The sequence below is a fragment of the Heliconius melpomene genome, chromosome 15, assembly GCF_056956725.1.
Source record: "Heliconius melpomene rosina isolate 202511_hmr_F chromosome 15, ASM5695672v1, whole genome shotgun sequence".
Lineage (NCBI taxonomy): Eukaryota > Metazoa > Arthropoda > Insecta > Lepidoptera > Nymphalidae > Heliconius > Heliconius melpomene.
The window spans coordinates 9,812,352-9,830,832 of record NC_140403.1 but is presented as its reverse complement, the minus strand read 5'-3'; the positions used below and the strand labels follow the sequence as shown (position 1 = coordinate 9,830,832).

The 18,481-nt window shown below is 32.7% G+C and overlaps 1 protein-coding gene across 4 annotated transcripts in view; it reads right to left on the bottom strand.

The window, feature by feature from the left end:
• Positions 1-438: 438 nt before the first annotated feature.
• LOC146531666 (monocarboxylate transporter 9-like) overlaps positions 439-18,481 on the bottom strand; it is a 41,638-nt gene continuing 23,595 nt past the window's right edge. For 3 of the 4 annotated variants that reach the window (XM_085198721.1, XM_085198723.1, XM_085198724.1), the window contains 4 exons: positions 7,814-9,421; positions 7,076-7,309; positions 5,651-5,933; positions 439-5,207 (listed from right to left, as the gene is read on the bottom strand). In XM_085198721.1, coding sequence (XP_085054847.1) covers positions 4,996-5,207; positions 5,651-5,933; positions 7,076-7,309; positions 7,814-9,328 — 2,244 coding nt within the window. In that variant the 5' untranslated portion in view covers positions 9,329-9,421 and the 3' untranslated portion in view covers positions 439-4,995. The remainder of the gene's footprint in view (positions 5,208-5,650; positions 5,934-7,075; positions 7,310-7,813; positions 9,422-18,481) is intronic. The other variant, XM_085198722.1, reaches the window with a different exon arrangement.

Sequence of the window (18,481 nt, the reverse complement as noted above, 5' to 3'; positions counted from 1 at the left end):
AATCAGATAAGCCGTTTCTTATATTACACGAAATAAAACTGACAAAAAATAAAAAATATTATTTTGGGTTCTATGACATAGTTAAGTTCCTCCATAACAATTTTTCTTGTATATCTTGCATATACCAATTAGTAACGTTTTTGTTACAAGTATAGATTGCAAAAACCAATATTTTAACCATAGCAAAAAGAAAGCGAAGTTATAGTATATTTCTTATTTGTCCAAGCCTTAAAATTAATTAGGATAATATAGGACAAGTAAAAAACATAAGTGAGATATTGGCATAAATTAAAATCCAACTTTGAATCCTCAATATCTTACAAGATATTAATACTTTCACCCAAAAAGACTTTAATACTGCCAATATCTCTAAAACATCGACAGCCAAACATCAACATGCAATTCGCTTGCAAAAAGGAAGTAAATAAAACAAAAATGTTCTCATCAAACTTTACTACACACAATATTAAGTGCAACAATACATAATACATTATATACCCGTTTCATATTACCATTGATTGAAATACAAAAAGACTATTAGCCGACTTATTTAAAAATGCTTTTTTTTAAGAAACACTTTATTATTATTTTTTACTCTTTAAAATGGCCGGGGTAATAGGCGTTTATCAGTGTACGGCCATTTTATACTGGCAAGATAATGTAGGTCCATATATAAGCAAGACTTATAAAGATACTTATTTAAAATTGAATGAACACTAAAGAAGTTCTATTATTAGTTATCTCTCCTTTGAATATCCGGGTAATACGCTTTTAAAGCTTATAATTATATTATAGATAGAAAGACAAAAGATCATCAATCCATTTATTTGAAAGTTTTTTTTCCGCAAAGCAAGTTTATTCTGTGTGGTTTCTCTTTAATTATATTATTTCAGCTAAAAAAGACCAGATAACTTTATAAGCCAATTTAAAAGAAATTTTTTAATATAAAACCACTGATAGCTTCTCTCCTTTTTTATAAAATGTGGGTAATATGCGTTTTGATATACATAATCGTTTTTATTAGCATATGAAAATAAATTATTATTCAACATTTGAAAGTATTTTTTTTCGCCATAAATTCAGGGAATACGTCGTACATGATATAAATATAAACCAACTAATTTAAACATAATTTCCAATCAAAGAAATTCTATTCTGTCTTCGGCCTCTTAAAAAAGTTCGGGTAAAATATCTTTAAAGCACATGTAACACAACATGTACATGCAACATGCATTTTAAATGATAAATATGATATTTATACAGATGTATGTATTAATTACAAACGAAAAAAATATAAATGACATAAGAAATACTATAATATAATTATTAAAAGTCCTTGAAAGTTAATATTATGTAAATCATATTTAAAATAGTAGATTAAAAATAAACTCATTTTTTTATGAAATTATAATTAATGTTTAATTTTGAACTAAAGAACCTTAAAATAAATATATTATATCTTAAAATAATTTAATTTTAGACATTAGCATACACAATAAACAATAATAACTTTTTACAATGTTGTGTCACACAATTGTTTCACTGTCAAATTATATCAGGATTATATATAAAAAAAGATAGTATTATGGAATTTACATAAAAATATCAAAATACAATTTCAGCATACCATTTAAATTTAAAACCCCTTAAAGTTTAACAAATATTTCAATTTCACAATACAGTCAATAATTAGTAATATAAAATAATAAAAAAACTATGTAAACTCTTTTTTTATAGAAGAAAATAATATAAATATTGGAATTTGGCAAAAAGTCGAGATTAGTCAAAAATATATCTTTGGATACGTGAATAGCAATTTTGTTTTGGCGAAGCATAGTTAAATCTATCTATAATTTTATCATTGGCAGCATTTTGGTAATTATTAAATATTGAATTATATTTAAAACGTTAGTGATTGTAATTTAAAAAGATTTAAAGCATGTATTATGCTGAAGCCGAAGTGTATAAAAATACGTATAATATGTAGACTGTTGAAAGTTTAGTTATATATACATGTGTGCAATTGATAATTACAATAATAATTTAAATAATTTAAAAGTTACCCTTGATTATTAAAAAGAAGTTATGTAACGTTTCAATGTAGCATATAGCTGCCTAAAATATTAAAGAGCTGCATAATGCTAAAAATGTTAGTTTTTTACTTTTTTAATAATGCTGCATAATGCTAAAACAGTTAGTTTTTTACGTGTTTGTCAAAACTGGTATAATAATGAATAATAATTTTGAATTGCAATTTTGTTTTTGAATTTTAAAAAGCTAATAATATTCTTGAATACAGATGATAAAATTGTGTTATAGTGTGTAATTTTTAAGCATATAATATAAATACGAGATGTGAATTTACTGATTAAAATTTACATTTCTTCCTCTAAACTGTTTTTAATAGACAAACTACGTCATGGGAAGATTCTCGTCACCAATACGTTACGTGAGCAGTCTTTGGTTAGTTCAAAATCTTATAATATTATATTTATAATAATTTATATATCAAAATCTAACATTTTCATTTATTATATTGCTTACGAATGACAATTGGAAATGAATACATCAAACCGCTAAAAGAGATTACATTAAGAAAAAATATATTTTATCTATGCCTTATATAGTTAACTGTCAGTTAATTACCATTAGTTTCTCTGAGTTATCTGTGGCTAGTGTGTACAATGTATATGTTATCTATGATTTATATTTAATAACTTATGTTCAGATCCTCGTTTTAATCATTATAGAATAGTTTTATATAGAGCAAAAGGAATTAAAATGTCTTTTTATATTATTGTTTCGTAATTTTTCTGATAAAATCATGACAACTATAGTATACTACAATTGATTTAAAATTGATTTGAAATTTATAAAATACAACTAATATAAAGTTTGTTATTTGTATCTTTAACAAAAAACGCCAGTTTTTCCTTTCTATTTTCTCGCATTTGCTCTATATATCTTATTTTAATGTCACCAAATCCTATACCTTTTTTAGCAAACGTACGAACAGTAATCTTCCTTTCAATATAACGAAACAATAAAAAGTAAAATGTATGAATGTTTGAATGTTAAAAGACATCTAAAAATTACGTCACACGACACAGATCGATAAAATGTGACAAAACGTGGGGCTTTCACATTTCAAAATATAAAACTCAAGTATTAAGCTTATGACATATTTGTGAAAAGAAATTATTTATGAACTGCTGTCTCAATTTAATGTTTTCTAGGTGTAAAATTGCATAATATGTGACGTCACACTAAATAGACGAAACAGTTGTTAGAAATGATAAAATTCATGTGATATAATTTATGGATGGCCCTTTAAAATAAAATTAAATCCAATCTAATAGATAAAGGAGACCGACTTATTTAAATAACTAATGAAGGTTTTTAAATCATGAAGATTAAATTTAGAAGTCCGTACTATAATAGCCAATTAATATTTTCAATCTGTGAGTGACAAAACAATTATACCTAATCCAAACCCTTAACAAGCAGTTACGAATGATTTTTAGAATCGATTAAGAATCGGGTCGACCATTTTTAAACATTTCAACAAAGCGAAAATTGTCACAAAATTGATATAAAACGATCATTCATAATTACACATATCGATCGATACTTACTAAAACTTTCGAAGTCGTACGATAACATTCTAATCACACCACACATCACTTCTAACTTTCAAACGGTTATTCTAGAAACTATTCTACTGTTTTCTAGAATTTTCTATGTCATTTAAAAAATACTTTTAAACTTTTTATTCTAAAGGTAGTCTTGGGATCAACTTTACTTACTTTACTATTTTCAAAGTTTCTGAGCATGTATCAATTGATAAGACGATCGAGAATCGATTTAGTATTACTTATTTATTCCAGTCGATATAATATTACATATTATTATTAACAAATCTTAAATACGTTATAATAATACCAACACTATTCAAAGTTATCGATTTATTAAATGTAATGGTAAATATCATTATAATAAAAAACTCGAATGATTAAATGTAATATTTTTTAAGCTTATCATTATTACGATAAAATAAATGTTATGTATATATATAAATATGTAAGTATGTGTGTTTGTTTGTATGTGATTATTAAATAATTTCAACTACATTTATACTCTAGCGTATCGTTCTAGAAACTTCTATACTACAATTATCACTCAAACTCACCATATTTTTACTTTTATAGCACTCTATTTCGTTTTTACTTCAATTAGTATATGTAAATATATTATTTTAATTATTATTTACTATCATTTATATTAAAACGTGCGAGCGCTACGTAAAAATAACAAAAAATTTTAACTTTTTTAATTGAGAATATTTTATATTAAATAAATATCAATCATTCATAAAGCCTAACAAGTTTCATAGCAAATAATTATATATGTATTTAGGCACAGCGTCTCACTGCAAGCGCGATTTCCACTCGCGAAGAATGAATTATGTGTATTTTCTCTAGTTTATTGCCTTTCTGTTAACAAGATAAGGCGCGGCGTTGAGTTCCGGAACTCGATACATAATGAGGAGACTTTGTGAGGAACGGACAGGCAATCGGGTAGGTTCCCTTTGCCTTTCTTGCCATGTGCATGATACAATGTGAAGCTAAAAACAAAAATACACAAGTATGTATCGGTTGTTCGTTCATTTGATATAAATGATAGTAATTAAAACGTTATGACCAAGTACTTCATAATCAAAATCTTTATTTTCTACACTCTGCGCTAGTCGTAATATATTTTTACTTAATATTACCATCACTAATATTACTTTTCCGTTCGGTTTCATTTCTTATCATTAACGTAATTAATCAAATAAAAATCCAAAATTTCAAAACATCCTACTTTCAAAAATGTGAAGGAAAAAATAATATTTTATAAAATAATTTAACATTAATTTATAAAAAAAAAATTAGCGATTTCTCCAGTTAAAATCAAAAACTACATATTTGAAATTTACCTTCTAGATCATACCAATTACAATATAAATCCACCATTTTGTTTCAAATCGCCGTTGATATGAGGTTCGGTTCCGTTTCCGTTGGTTGTCGTTTGTTTTGTATGTGTATTCCTTCGTTTTATACAATTGTAAAGAGGTAAAATAATTAATATGAGCCCCGATACGCCTATAAAGACGCCAGCTAAGTAGAACGATAGATCGTAGGAATTTGTTATATCGTAGAACCAACCTGGAATGAGAAAAAACCCAAATTAAATTCATTTTTTAGCTTCACGCTGTATCCCGCAAGTAGCAGGGTAAGCAAGCAGATGGAACCTAGTGCTATGACACTTCGTTCCTCACTCACACATCGCATAATTCTTTGAGGCATTGCGTGCTGAGTGATGAAAATTAACGCCGCGCTTTGCTTTGTTACCAGAGCGAAGAATAACAAATATTAAATAATTAAATCCCTCGAACTGCATGGACACCGCCTTAAATTTATAATTTTTTTAATTATATGCAGAAATGTATAAAAAAAAATAACGTAGAGGGACTCGAACCCGCGCCTGTTGATAACCGTTCACGGTTCTCTTAAAATATACTTTTAAAATGAATAATAAGTCATTCAAATAAAACCAATACCAATATAGTTTAATGTAAAAAAATATATAAATTAAAAACTATACATACCAGCCAAAGGCGGCCCAACGAGATTGGCCAATCCCTGTATCAACAACAACAACCCATACGCATTAGTGAATTTCTCCAACGTGATCTGTTCCACCAGTATAATACTTGTCAACGAATAGTTGGCTGCTATAAAAGCCCCGAAAGCTCCTGCTGCTGAGGCTAGTCCAACATACGAGGTCAGTAGGGGCATTAAGAGGGTCACGAGGCCACATAGGACCATACATCCTGCGTAAACCAGGCTTGGGTTAACGCATTCCCAGTCACCCACCCAGCCTAGGAGTATCTGGAATAAAGAAAAAATAACTTCAATATAATAGCACGGTAGACAATGGCAAGTTAGTGTTTAGACACTTCGTTATCCATTTTTCGCCATTTCTTTACAGCTTCACGCTGTGTGCTTTTCCCGCACATAGTAAAGAAAGCAGGTAGATCCTGGGAACCTAATATTACACTCAGTTTCCATTAAAATGCGGGAGTATAAAATACAGAAGTTCTTCACTTTCCATCGAATAATTATTTATATATTCCATAAATATTTCGTTAGCCCAAGTCCGAGGGAATCGAAAAATTATAAAAGTAACATCCAAACAAAACCACATACAAAACTTAATTTATAAAATTATCAACTAAGTATTTAAAAGTACTTCAAAACATAATTATTCACACAATCAGTATCAGGATCTCTTATCACAGGGAAGGAACAGAGACACGTGGAGTTGTTACATAAACGTACGAAGAGCGTTCTAAAGGGGTCAAGTTAAAAAGATATCTTATCAAAAGCACTTATAATATAATAAATATTTAAGTGCTTTTTTTATAATACAAGTATGATTTATTAAATCAAGACGCATTATATAAGTGGTGTTATATGTATCATTAAATTGACGTTTTTTAATTACGATTTTGCATACGAGACGATTTAAAAATGGTATACGGTAAAATTATCTAAAGTTATTTGTTTGTTTAAGTTTTAAATATAAATAACCCTTATACTTGAAAAAAATATATTAAAATTCACAGTTCTCCTAAAAAATAAAAAAGGGGTATTTTTTCTGACATTTCACACTTGTATGGGTGAAACATTATTACAATGACAAATGGACGCGATGAATTCAGCACGCATTCATATCTTATACATTAATAATTATTCAGTGGAACGGAAGTGTCCTAATGGGAACAGACTGTAACACCAAGTTTCTAGGTTCCCTGTAAGCAGGGCAATCACTTGTGTGATATATAGAGTGAAGTTAAAAAAATACAATTCTTCAGTCTAATCAGATAAGAGTAGCGTTGGGTTTCAGCACCCAACACGATGTTTCTAATATTGATATAAAAACTAAAACTGACAATTTTATAACTAAATAATAAACTTATAAAAATAAGAAATTATATTAAAATATATTGAATATATGTATATTAACCCACCTCTCCAAACATATTCAATATTCCAATAATCGATATCAACATCGACGACTGCGATTCATTGAAGCCCATGTTCATACCGCTATCGGCTATATACACGTACGGAACGTCGTACCACATGTACAGAAGGAAATTGGAAATAACGAAAAATAAGAACGCAGGATTACGGAAATGAGAAAAATCTAACATGTCCACCGCAAGGTCCCAGAAATCCCATAGACCAGCGTACCATTGCAGCTGGAAAAATAAAAAAAAAATATATTCATAATTATAAAATACTAAATATACCATCATAATATGTATAAATGTAGAAATTTTCAATAAAATATTAACATCAATTAAAATATAACATTAATAAAATTGCTATTTAACTGTATGTTAGTAATAGGTATTTTTATAATTTATTTCATATAAGAAATAGTTTTCCTCAGATAACTTTTAATTAAAAGATCATGCGATTAGATCATTAATTTCATGAGATGAGCAATGTTTTAGTCATATTTATACTAATGTTATAATTCAACGTAAGCTTGTTTGTTACACTGACATACCAAAACTACTCAACCGATTATCGTGACACTTTTACACATATTCTTGAATGTATTAGAAAGGACAGGATACTTTTTATTAAAAAACTTATATTTATAACAACATTATTCTCAAGGTGTAATATAAAAATAAGTTAGTGGTTAAGCGAGTAAAGCCGCATTTAAGTCTCTAGTAATTTTATAAAGTACTCACCTTCTCTTTGGCAATAGTCGTCATGGAATTTCTAAATATATTAGGACAGGAAGACGCACGTAGTCTATATCGGTTAATGTTGAGCATAGCACCTCTGTACGTCAGCGAGTGTCTGTGAATCCTTAAATCTTTTAAGAAAGCTGGTGGTTTCTTGGTGGAACCAGGTCCTTGCCGTCTCAGCCATAGAGACATGACTGCTTTTTCGTTTAATTGATCTCGAGCATTTGAGGTTTCTGGAACGCTTGGTCCTGATGTTGGAGAAAGCGTTCCTGGAGTAATGGCACCTGGTGACATGATTGTCTTTGGCGGAGATTGCTCATGTAAACGACCACTGTCACTAAAACTGCGAGATGGTAGCATAACTCCAGGATAATTCTGGGCCAACAGAGCATAAGCCCTGCCCCTATTTGACATCATTTCAAACGCTTCTAGTGATATTCCTTCACCACCCGTCATATACGTTGGTAAGTCTACCAACGAACTAAACTGCGGTACAATAGTAGATGTAACCGCCTCTATGTCTGCAGTATCCGTCACTTTCGTAGAACCAGCAGCGCTACTCTTACTATCGGAGAAGCTGTCTGCTGATGATGCAAGGAAACGTTTGTTTCGTTTCTTTTCCCTTTTTCTTTTTCTTTCTCTTGCTTTTTCTTCATTCATTGTAGTGGTCCAGGGCAAATCTCTAAACAGCATCCCACAAACGGCCATATTCAAAAAAAATCCAGCCAATATCAAAGTAGTTCCACGCCATCCATATTCATCTAATAAAACATATGTAAGAGGCGCAAATATGAATGTCCCAATTCCACTTCCACATACTGATATACCAGTTGCTAAGGAACGTTTCTTTTCAAAGTAATAAGCAACTATAACCACTGCGGCCACATAGCACAAACTCAGTCCAAATCCTGCCATAATACCAAACGTCAAGAACAATGTCTCCATATTATCTACGAAGGCGGAAATTACAAATCCAAGGGCCGCCAAAATAGAACCAAATATGGTCATGCGGCGGCAGCCATATCTGTCCGTCAAGAAACTTGCGATAGGGCCGGATAGCAGCGGCATCGCCATAAAGATGCCCGCAATCCAAGCAGTTTTTCCTTTACCCTCGCCGAAATACTCCAAGAAATGCGGGAAGAAAACACCAAAGCTGAATGTGATACCATCAGCGATAAGATTGACCATGAACGACGCGAAAACGACGACCCAGCCCCAACCGCCGTCCGGGGGCCGAGCTTCCGCGATCGAGACCTCCTCATCATCAGAGCTGCTGCTGGAGCTGGACACTGAACCGGCCGCCTGAGGAGACTGTGCATCAAACTGCACATGCAACTGTATATTCTTGCGACTGATTGGATCGCGGAGTAAAGGCTCACTTTCTGGGATAGAGGGTAGCGTTCTTGGCAAACGCGTATCTTCGTTTAAGGGTAAGGTTTCGATGGCTCCGCTGGGTCCTCCTTGGACCTGCCGATTGTACGCGCGATCCGACGACGACGAGACGCGCGGTTCCATGCCGGCTGAACGCGGCGGTGATGAGCGCGCGAGTGCAGCGCGGGGTCACCAGTCCGGGCTTCCATGCGTACACACCGCCGTCGTGACCTCATGCTGGAAACATGAAAAATATAATTTTATTATTATTAAAAATACAAGCATAACGTATTAGAAAGGACCTAACTAATCATAATTATTTTAAAAAAGTAATTAAAAGACAAATGTATTCAGCTGAGCTTAATGTTTAACACATTTTCTGAACAAGTATCAACATATTTTATAATGTTATTTTATTATATGAGAGTTCATTTTAGTTAAAAGCCTTTTAGTGCCACTTCACTAAGCGACAAAAGGGGTCAAAGGATGTGTGCTAAACTATAACTACAGCGGCGTCGATTGGCAGACAAAGCCAGACACGTCTCGCGCCGTCCTTTGCTACGAATGGTATAAAGATAATTTATATTTTAATTAGCTTCACGTTGTTTCCGCATAACAGGATAGATAAAGGCTACTTAGTGTTAAGACACTCCATTTCCGACTTTCCACAAAAAGTTTGAGTTATTAAGTGTTGAGTCCACACACAACACAATTCCCGTTCCTTGTCTAACACAGCGGAGAAATTAAAATAATTTAAATTCAATTATTCCCCCAATTCAGGATTGAACTCGAAACCGACGCGTTTACAGTCATCGCTATCCCGCCACGACATATAATTCATATAAGTAATAAAATTCTGATCAGTATTGAAATAAAAGTCAATGACGCTATTCCACGCACAGTAGCTCACTTTAGATGGATTAATTGTAGATTCGATTTAAACTTGAGGTAATGTTGACATCTATACTATCTATACAAATATATTAAAAATAAAAAGTTCTTTGTAGTTGAAGATAACGCGTTTACCTCAAAAGCTACTATTTCAAATTGAAAAAATATTTCGATAATGTACGCTTACGCTTGCTCAGCGTGTTTAGCAACTGCAAAATCAATACCTAAACTAGTTAAAATCACCTAGTGTTAAGACACTCCGTATTCCATATAAAACGATAAATTAATTTTTAACAAAAACAAAAACCGACTTCTAACAACGAACTAAAAAGTGAAAAATAATTATATAAAGACTAGCGGACGCGCGCAGCTTCGCTTACGTATTTAGGGGTGAATTCTAGAAAACCATGAAACACATGTTCAATTAAATATTTTTAAGAGTCTAAATATCAAATTTTATAAAAATCGGTGGCGATTTAAGAATTTTTCCATACAAACTTTCAACCCTTTATTTGCACCCTTAGAGGGAGAATTCTAGAAAACGATGAAACACGTGTTCAATTAAATACTTATAAAAATCTAAATTTCAAATTTTATAAAAATCGGTGCCGATTAAAATTTTTTTCCATACTAACTTTCAACCCCTATTTCACCCCTTTAGGGTTAAAATTTTTTAAAATCCCTTCTTAGTGGATGTCCAGATTACGAAAGTAAACATCTGTCCAAATTCCACGTTTCTACGCACAGCGGTTACGGCTGTGCGCGCGTCTAACCTCAGTCAGTGAGGACAAGTCCTTTTATATATATATATTTTATAATTTTGAAGTCGGTGCCAAGTAGAACAAACAGGCTTAGTAATTAGATATTGTAGTAAAGGTGTTGTAGCAGTAGTTTGTTGTGTGTAATGAGGTAACAAACATAAAAAAAAAAAATACAGTCGAATTGATAAACTCCTTTTCTTACAGAAGTCGGTTAATTTATTTATTTATTTATTTATCATAAAAAATAGATGGTAGATATGATGCGTGATATAAAAATATAATATGCTGCAGATACTCAAGGTCTGCCTTTAGTAATTGTAGAGCCAAAAATATTTCACATATATACATTTTAAGTAATAGTTATCAATTTCACGTAAGCAATGGCAACAAAATTGTACTGAAAATTGGATGCAATCCTACATATTCCTGCCAAAATGTTTTTTATACATACACTTCGTAGTTGGCCGAAGTTTCTCTATATAATGTAAAAATATTACAGAGAAATGCCTCATTTATAGTATTGTATGGTTTTTTTGGTTGTTTTAAATTTTTAAAGCACATACTGAATTCTATCCATATAAAAAAGCAACCTCGCTTTTTTTTCCAGCTTCACGCCGTATCCTTGGGAATGGATTCCGCTGTTGTTGGACTACGTTCTCCACTTTTCATGGAATTTTTAAGGCATTGTGTGTTGAGTGGCGGAATCTATAAATATTGTTTTTAAAATATAATAATATTAGAACAAGAAAATAATTCAGATTAAATAAGCATGTAATTAAAGCCGGCGAATCCGCGAGCGTTTCGCATATTATATTGAAATTATAGTAGAGAAAGAGTAGACCTTAATAGTGTGCGGATACCCTAAAAGCAATCATAAATATCAATGATGGTTCGAATAAGCATACCACTACTTTCCTTTATTGATGCAGAGAAAAAAAAAACACCTACCACATGCGCTATCTCTTTAAAAACAAAATTCAACTGCGTCACAGCTCACAGGCAAATGAAAAGCAATACATACTCAAAGTAAGGACGACGAGTCGTGGCCGACCTAAAGTTAGGCTTTCTGAACTTTTGCGCATTGCACACTCAAAAAAAAATAAATAAGTAAGAAAAAATCCTAAAATCAAATCTGCGCAACCTTCAGGGCGACCACTACTCATCGGCCGTACCGTACTACATATATTTTCAAATTATCTCCCGACATGAATTAACTTTATAAAAGCCATCTCACTAATAGCCTGAATGTAGGCGTAATAAATTAGAGTGCGAAATGTTTTTTTTCGTAAACAGCACGTTAAACAAAACGAACCGTGTAAAGCAGAATTCGACTATAGAAAACGTGATGCAGGGGACTGGAATCAAATGTACTTATCTCTTTCTCATATGTTACAAAGCTGTAGAATATGTTTGGTTAGTAGCTCTAATCTCAGGAACTATCCTGATCGGCTAGAAATATTTTTGTGTTGGCTAGTAATTGAAATAATAATAATATTATACCGCCAAGTTGAAACTTAATGGTAATGGTAACACCAAACAAAAAGTTAGTTAGAAATATTTAAATAATTGAAGTGTTTTTTAAGCTTCACACTGAATTCCGTACACAGCAGGGTAGGCAGAGGGAACCTTGTTAAGACCCTCTGCTCTCCATTTTCCGCCGAATTCTAGAGGCATTGTGTGTTGAATGACGTAACTCAAAGCCGCGTTCAGGCTATATATTTCGGGGGAAAGTGAAAAACGAGAAAGTAACTTTATCACTCTGGGTAATGCACCAAAATGCGGTATATGCGCATCACGCATTTGCGCACGCATCCATTGATATATTTTTTAAAAGTAAAAAGATTCTACGCCGATGAGGCGCAGCGCGGTCTGACTGTAAACACGACGGTTGTGGTTTCGATACCCTCGCCAAGGAATGAGTTTTTATTGTCACGCTCTGTTACCAAGGAAAATTGCGGCGTTGAGTTCCACCACCAATAACCCCGCAATTTTTTAAAAATTGGACAAAAGGTGGGTAAAGGATATTCTTAGTATTACGTTAACTTTGTTTACCATGTATATTGAAGTTATAATGTAAAAAAACATTGTTAAGTATTTGTATTATTTCAAGCGTGTCTCGTTCAAAATCCTTGATATGAAAATTTTATCGACAAACGTCTCATATTAAATATAGAGGCAATCAGGCAAGGCAATTATAATGCAATTATATTAATAGCGCAACCCACTAACGTTTGACTGTATACGACATGGTTCTGGGTTCGACCCGGACTCTATTCAAAATCTCAGTCGGCTTAGGCAAAAGGCAGCGGTGAGTTACGTCACCAAAACCATCGTATCTCTAAAAGGGCAAAAAGTGGACAGACGACGGCTAGATTTCATTTAACTTTTCATTTCAAAAAATAGTCATTTATATGCAAAAGAAGCAAAAATAAAATTCAAAGTTATTACGGTAGCAATTTAAAATAATTACTTAGAACATATCATAGAATAAAAAGGCCAGCAATTTTCTATGATTAATACCTTGAGTAATCCACATGTGCACTTCAGGTCAAGTGCACATGTGGATTAAACTTATAACCTAATCCCTACCAATCGCAGTTTATCGCATTATTTTCAGGTTCTACTGGGTCAATTGAAGAAATATTTTTGATGTTGAGGAATGATAAGGCTTATATATATCACAATACGACAACCATGTCGAAGTAACATTTTGGTACCTAATACCTACGTTCAGAGTGACCTCGGGTATTTAGAATGCGTCATGTTCCATTAACAACTCGTAGTTACGTTCATTGGACTTCACAAGCAAAGCCACGATAGCCAGCCAGATAGAGGATAGTCCAACAAATTGTCCGCATTACAAAATTCGTAACCAATTTACTGAAGGGCCTATAAGCTATAACTATCTATATATCATATATGTATATATATCAGAGGCCGTAGTGGCGCAGTAGCACGAGCGTGGTGTGCCGTCGCAAACGCAACGTTTGCGAGTTCGATATCCACTCAAGGATATGTATAATTTTTCATGAGTATTTGATTTTCATTTCTTCGCGGCATTGAGATCCGATACTAAACACACAATGCCTCAAAAGTTCGTCGAAAAGTGGGGAACGGATACTTAACACTAGGTTCCCTCTGCCTACCCAGCATAGAGCGTAAAAGTGAAAAAAAAAGAAAGAATCTAATCATCTTGTAAACTGTATCTAAAATATATTTCTTTGTAATCTGATTACTCTAATACATTCTTGACCTCCATTTCAAGGTGGCTGCTGGCGTTAAGGCCGTTATGAGAATGGGCAAGTGTTTCCGTAACACTGTCGAAATATTAACGATAAATTAATAAATTCAATGTATACCGTCGTCGCCGCACAACGGCACAGTAACTGACTGTAAGTGCGAGGATTGTAGATTCGATTTTCATTCGGGAAAATTACCGTCCGTCAATTGTACGGAAAGTGGGGAGTGGAATATATTATTACTAGGTTCCCTACACTTACTATTTACGTCAAACTGAAAAAAAATTAAAAGTAGCTAATAAAGCTCTTGTTATCGATAACAAGTCAAATCAATTTAATTTGGTAATGAAGTTTTCGAGAAATATCTAACTACATACACTACCTATATCACTAAAACCTACTAAAATTAACCATAGCAAATATAAATCACACCAAATGAATCTCCGTTCACTAATTAAATCCATTTTGGCTTTCAAAAGACGCAATTTACATAATTGAAATCGAATATTTTGCCAAAAATCTCGACGAATCCAAACGAATTTGGGAAAGACACATGTGGCTGACATTAAAGCTGGCAGAGGCGAGTACTTGCGTACGTCACTAGCAAATGATTTAACGTTTGTATACGATAGTACTGCAGAAAAGGCATAGAGCCAAAAAGATATTGAATCAATGTAAATAAAATATTTTATGATAGTAGATCAGTAATGTCATGGTTGGTAGACGATATTTGTTTTTCATGTATCTCGCACATAGCAGGGTAGGCAAAGGGAACCTGGTGTTAAGACACTCCGTTTCCCCTTTTTCGTCCAATTCTGGACGCATTTCGTGTTGAATGGTGAAACTCAACACCGCGCTTTGCCTCGACACTAGAGCGAAGAAATGAGAGTATTAAATATTGTAAATCCTCGGGTGGGAATTGAACTCATAACCTGTTCTAAGCCAAAGCCAACATTACAAAGTTTCATCCACAATTTCATCCAACCTGAGCCTCGACTGATCGACTCCCAAGTTCACAACACAAGTACACAAGGCAAGTAAAGTCTATTAGAGTTCTAATTTTAACTTGACGACAAATTGAACATCCTGTAGCCATCGGATGTCACATTCATCCTTCATCTCGGACCATACGTAAATTACTTATACGTCTATCAAATTGCTCGATTACTGTCTACTCCAAAAATAACGGATTTTAAATAGTAAATAGGTTTATAAGTTATCAATAATTTTACTTATTATTAGGCTTTTAAGGAAAAAGGAACCCCTATAAGATCACTTTGTGTTCCGTCCGTCTGTCTGTCTATCTGTCTGTCTGTCGGGAGCCTTTATCTCAAAAGAGCTCGGGGATATCGACTTAAAATTCAAACCATATACTCAAATCTAGGGTCCCATGATTGTCTCAAAAAATTGTATTTCTACATTTTGAAAACACTTGAAGAAAAATATGGTTTATATCGCAAAAAATGCGTATATAGATATCAGAGGAAAGGGTTAGGCAGAGCTAAGCTTAAATTCCAGAAAAAGCGCATCATCCAATGTCCCCAAAATTAAACGTGGGAAACGTAGTGTCCTAACACTAAACTCCCAGGTTCCTTCTGCTTACTTTGTTATGAGAGAAACAATATAAAGCTAGAAACATATGAACAATCATATTAAATTTCGGCCACCCGTAGCGACTAATATGACTGACGCCGGCGCTACACGCGCGTAGAAGGTATTGTCTCAATTGCCATTATCCATTTACGTTACAACAACACCTATTTAGAGTTAATTCGTTGATTTATGGGGTCAGGATAGCAGTTGAATATTCTTGAAGGTATAACTTCTATTCATTTTTTATCTTCTTTCTGGGACAGAAGCGTACTACCTACTGTAACCCCGACAGGTTATGGGTTCCATTCTCACAGGAGAAAATATGACCAGAGCGATGCCTCGTTAACAGAGAGCGGAAATGAAAATTTAATATTTGATTTCCCAAGTGGGAATCGAAGCTACAACTGTCACGTTTACAATCGCACGCTAGCCCCCTGAGACACGATGGTCCCAATTTTATTATATAAAATTACTCACATTCCAGTAAATAGAATCAGCGAAGATTGTGCCAAGTTAGACAAATTAAAAAATATATGTAAAAAAACGATTTCTATAGCGACAAAATTTACATAGTGTAGTAATTATGCATAGATACATTTCTTACATTTTAATTAAAATTATTATTTGTTTTTTTTTGCCTTTTTTTCTACATCACATGATATTAATTAATATTTATTATCCTGTGAGTAAACATTAAAGTGGATTGTAAAAACCTTATATGATAAAATTTGAAAAGAATTAAGGAAAAAAAATCTTACATAAGTCTAGTTTTTTTTTTCGTTATTTGTATTTAATAATTCGGAATTTTTTGACACAAACTATACTATAACAAAAAATCAATACTATATAAAATATTTTTTAATCAGAAACGCTAACTATACTTATATGCAGAAATATAAGCAAATAATAACTTTAATATATAATTGATATCTCCATTCTGAATTCAATAAAAACAATATATTTGTCGAATATAGAATATGCTCCTATATATAAGTCAGTTAAAATTACATAGAATAAATAGCATTAACAAAAGATACCAAATTTAATAAAAAAAAATGCATTTCGTTAGCAAACTACTTAAAAAAAGCTTTATTACTTAAAGAACACATTTCCCCCATTAAACTTGACCTGTCTTCACATTTCTTCAAAGATGCTTTTTTAGTACAAAAATACAGTATACAAAATATAAAGTTGAGCTTAAAATGAACCCTATTAAGAGCGAAAAGGCCGACCAGTACGTTACAATTGAATTTAAATCTTAAAAAAGTAGAGATAAGGTTCAAAATTTTTAAGACGTCGTTCAAAATTTCTTTGGACGATTGCCAGCTTCTTGGGGGACGACAGAACAGGGTTATGTGTGCTGTTTAAGGGTAGTTTTAGACGATGTTCTGGGCAATTTTCTCGGGCGTTTCAATAAGAGGCTTTTAAAAGTTCAAAACATGTGATGAAGAAACATAAAAAATATATTTTTGCTTCGATTGGATAGTATGACGAAGTTTTTTTTGGTGTGTTTCGCATATAGCAACGTAGGCACAGGGAACTTAGTGTTAAGACGCTTCGTTCTCCATGTTCGCCCAATGTTCGAGACATTAAGTAATGAGTGGCGGAACTGAACGCCGCACTTTGTATCATTCCCAGAGCGAACAAATGAAAATTATTCATTGACCAATAGATACACATTTTGAAAAAACTTCAACCAAACTACACATGTTGTAGAGTTTGTGAAGTTTGGACTTGTAAATAAAGTTGGACGATTAGACTTAGCTCTAGAGTAGATAAGTTTTCCTGCACACAGCAGGGTAACCAGAGGGAACCTAGTGTTAAGAATGGAGTGTCATTCCCCACTTTATGCCAAGTCCTGGAGTCATTGCGGATTGAGTGGCGGAACTTAACGCCGCGCTTTGCCTCGACACCAGAGAGAAACAAATGAAAATATAAATGTTAATAAATATTTCATTTCCTCGAGTGGGGATCGAACCCACAACCAATCGGTTTACAGTCACACTTTGTGGCCCTGCGCCACGACTGGCCTCGAAATTCAAATTCTTATACGTTTTCTAAAACAATTTTCTAAAGAACAATTTCTTTCGAAATACATATTTATAAAGTAAAGCAGAGTTTTTCTCTACTATTAAATAGTTATCAATGGACACAACAGGAAAGTCGATATCGCCATGCCTTAGTCATGACTCGCTCACGTGTGATGGACAATGGCTAAGCACGGACTTAACTAATCATACTTAAAACAAATTATACCACTTGAAAGAGTTACATTATATCACCCATATGCCTACATTTTTACTTTAAAAGTTTTATTTATACTAATTATCTGTGATAATGAAGATATCATTATTTATCGTTTCCGTAAGAATTTTGTGAAATGCTCTAATTATAGTATATTCCCTTAAACTCCCCGAGGAAACTAAACAACGGAAGAGTTCTATATATTATATAGATTATCCATACATATTAAATTTGTCGTCCCGAATCACTTTATGTATTAATCAAAAGCAATGTGTAGTTTGATTTTATTCAATACTACTAGCGACCCTATTGCGGCTTCGCCCGCTTTTACTACTGGATTATTCATATAATGTATGTTTGCAAAGCACTTAAGATAATGTGAAAATTAATTAAACCCTAATGCAACCCGCATTTTCGTAGTTTCAATAAGGATTTTCCAATTGTTTTACACAGCAAGGATTTTTTAGTAGGTACCGTAATTTTAAATCTGTGCTACTAATCTTTTCAAGTACTTATTTAAATATATTTAAATTACTATTTTTAGATAGTTAAATGACATTAAATAATAC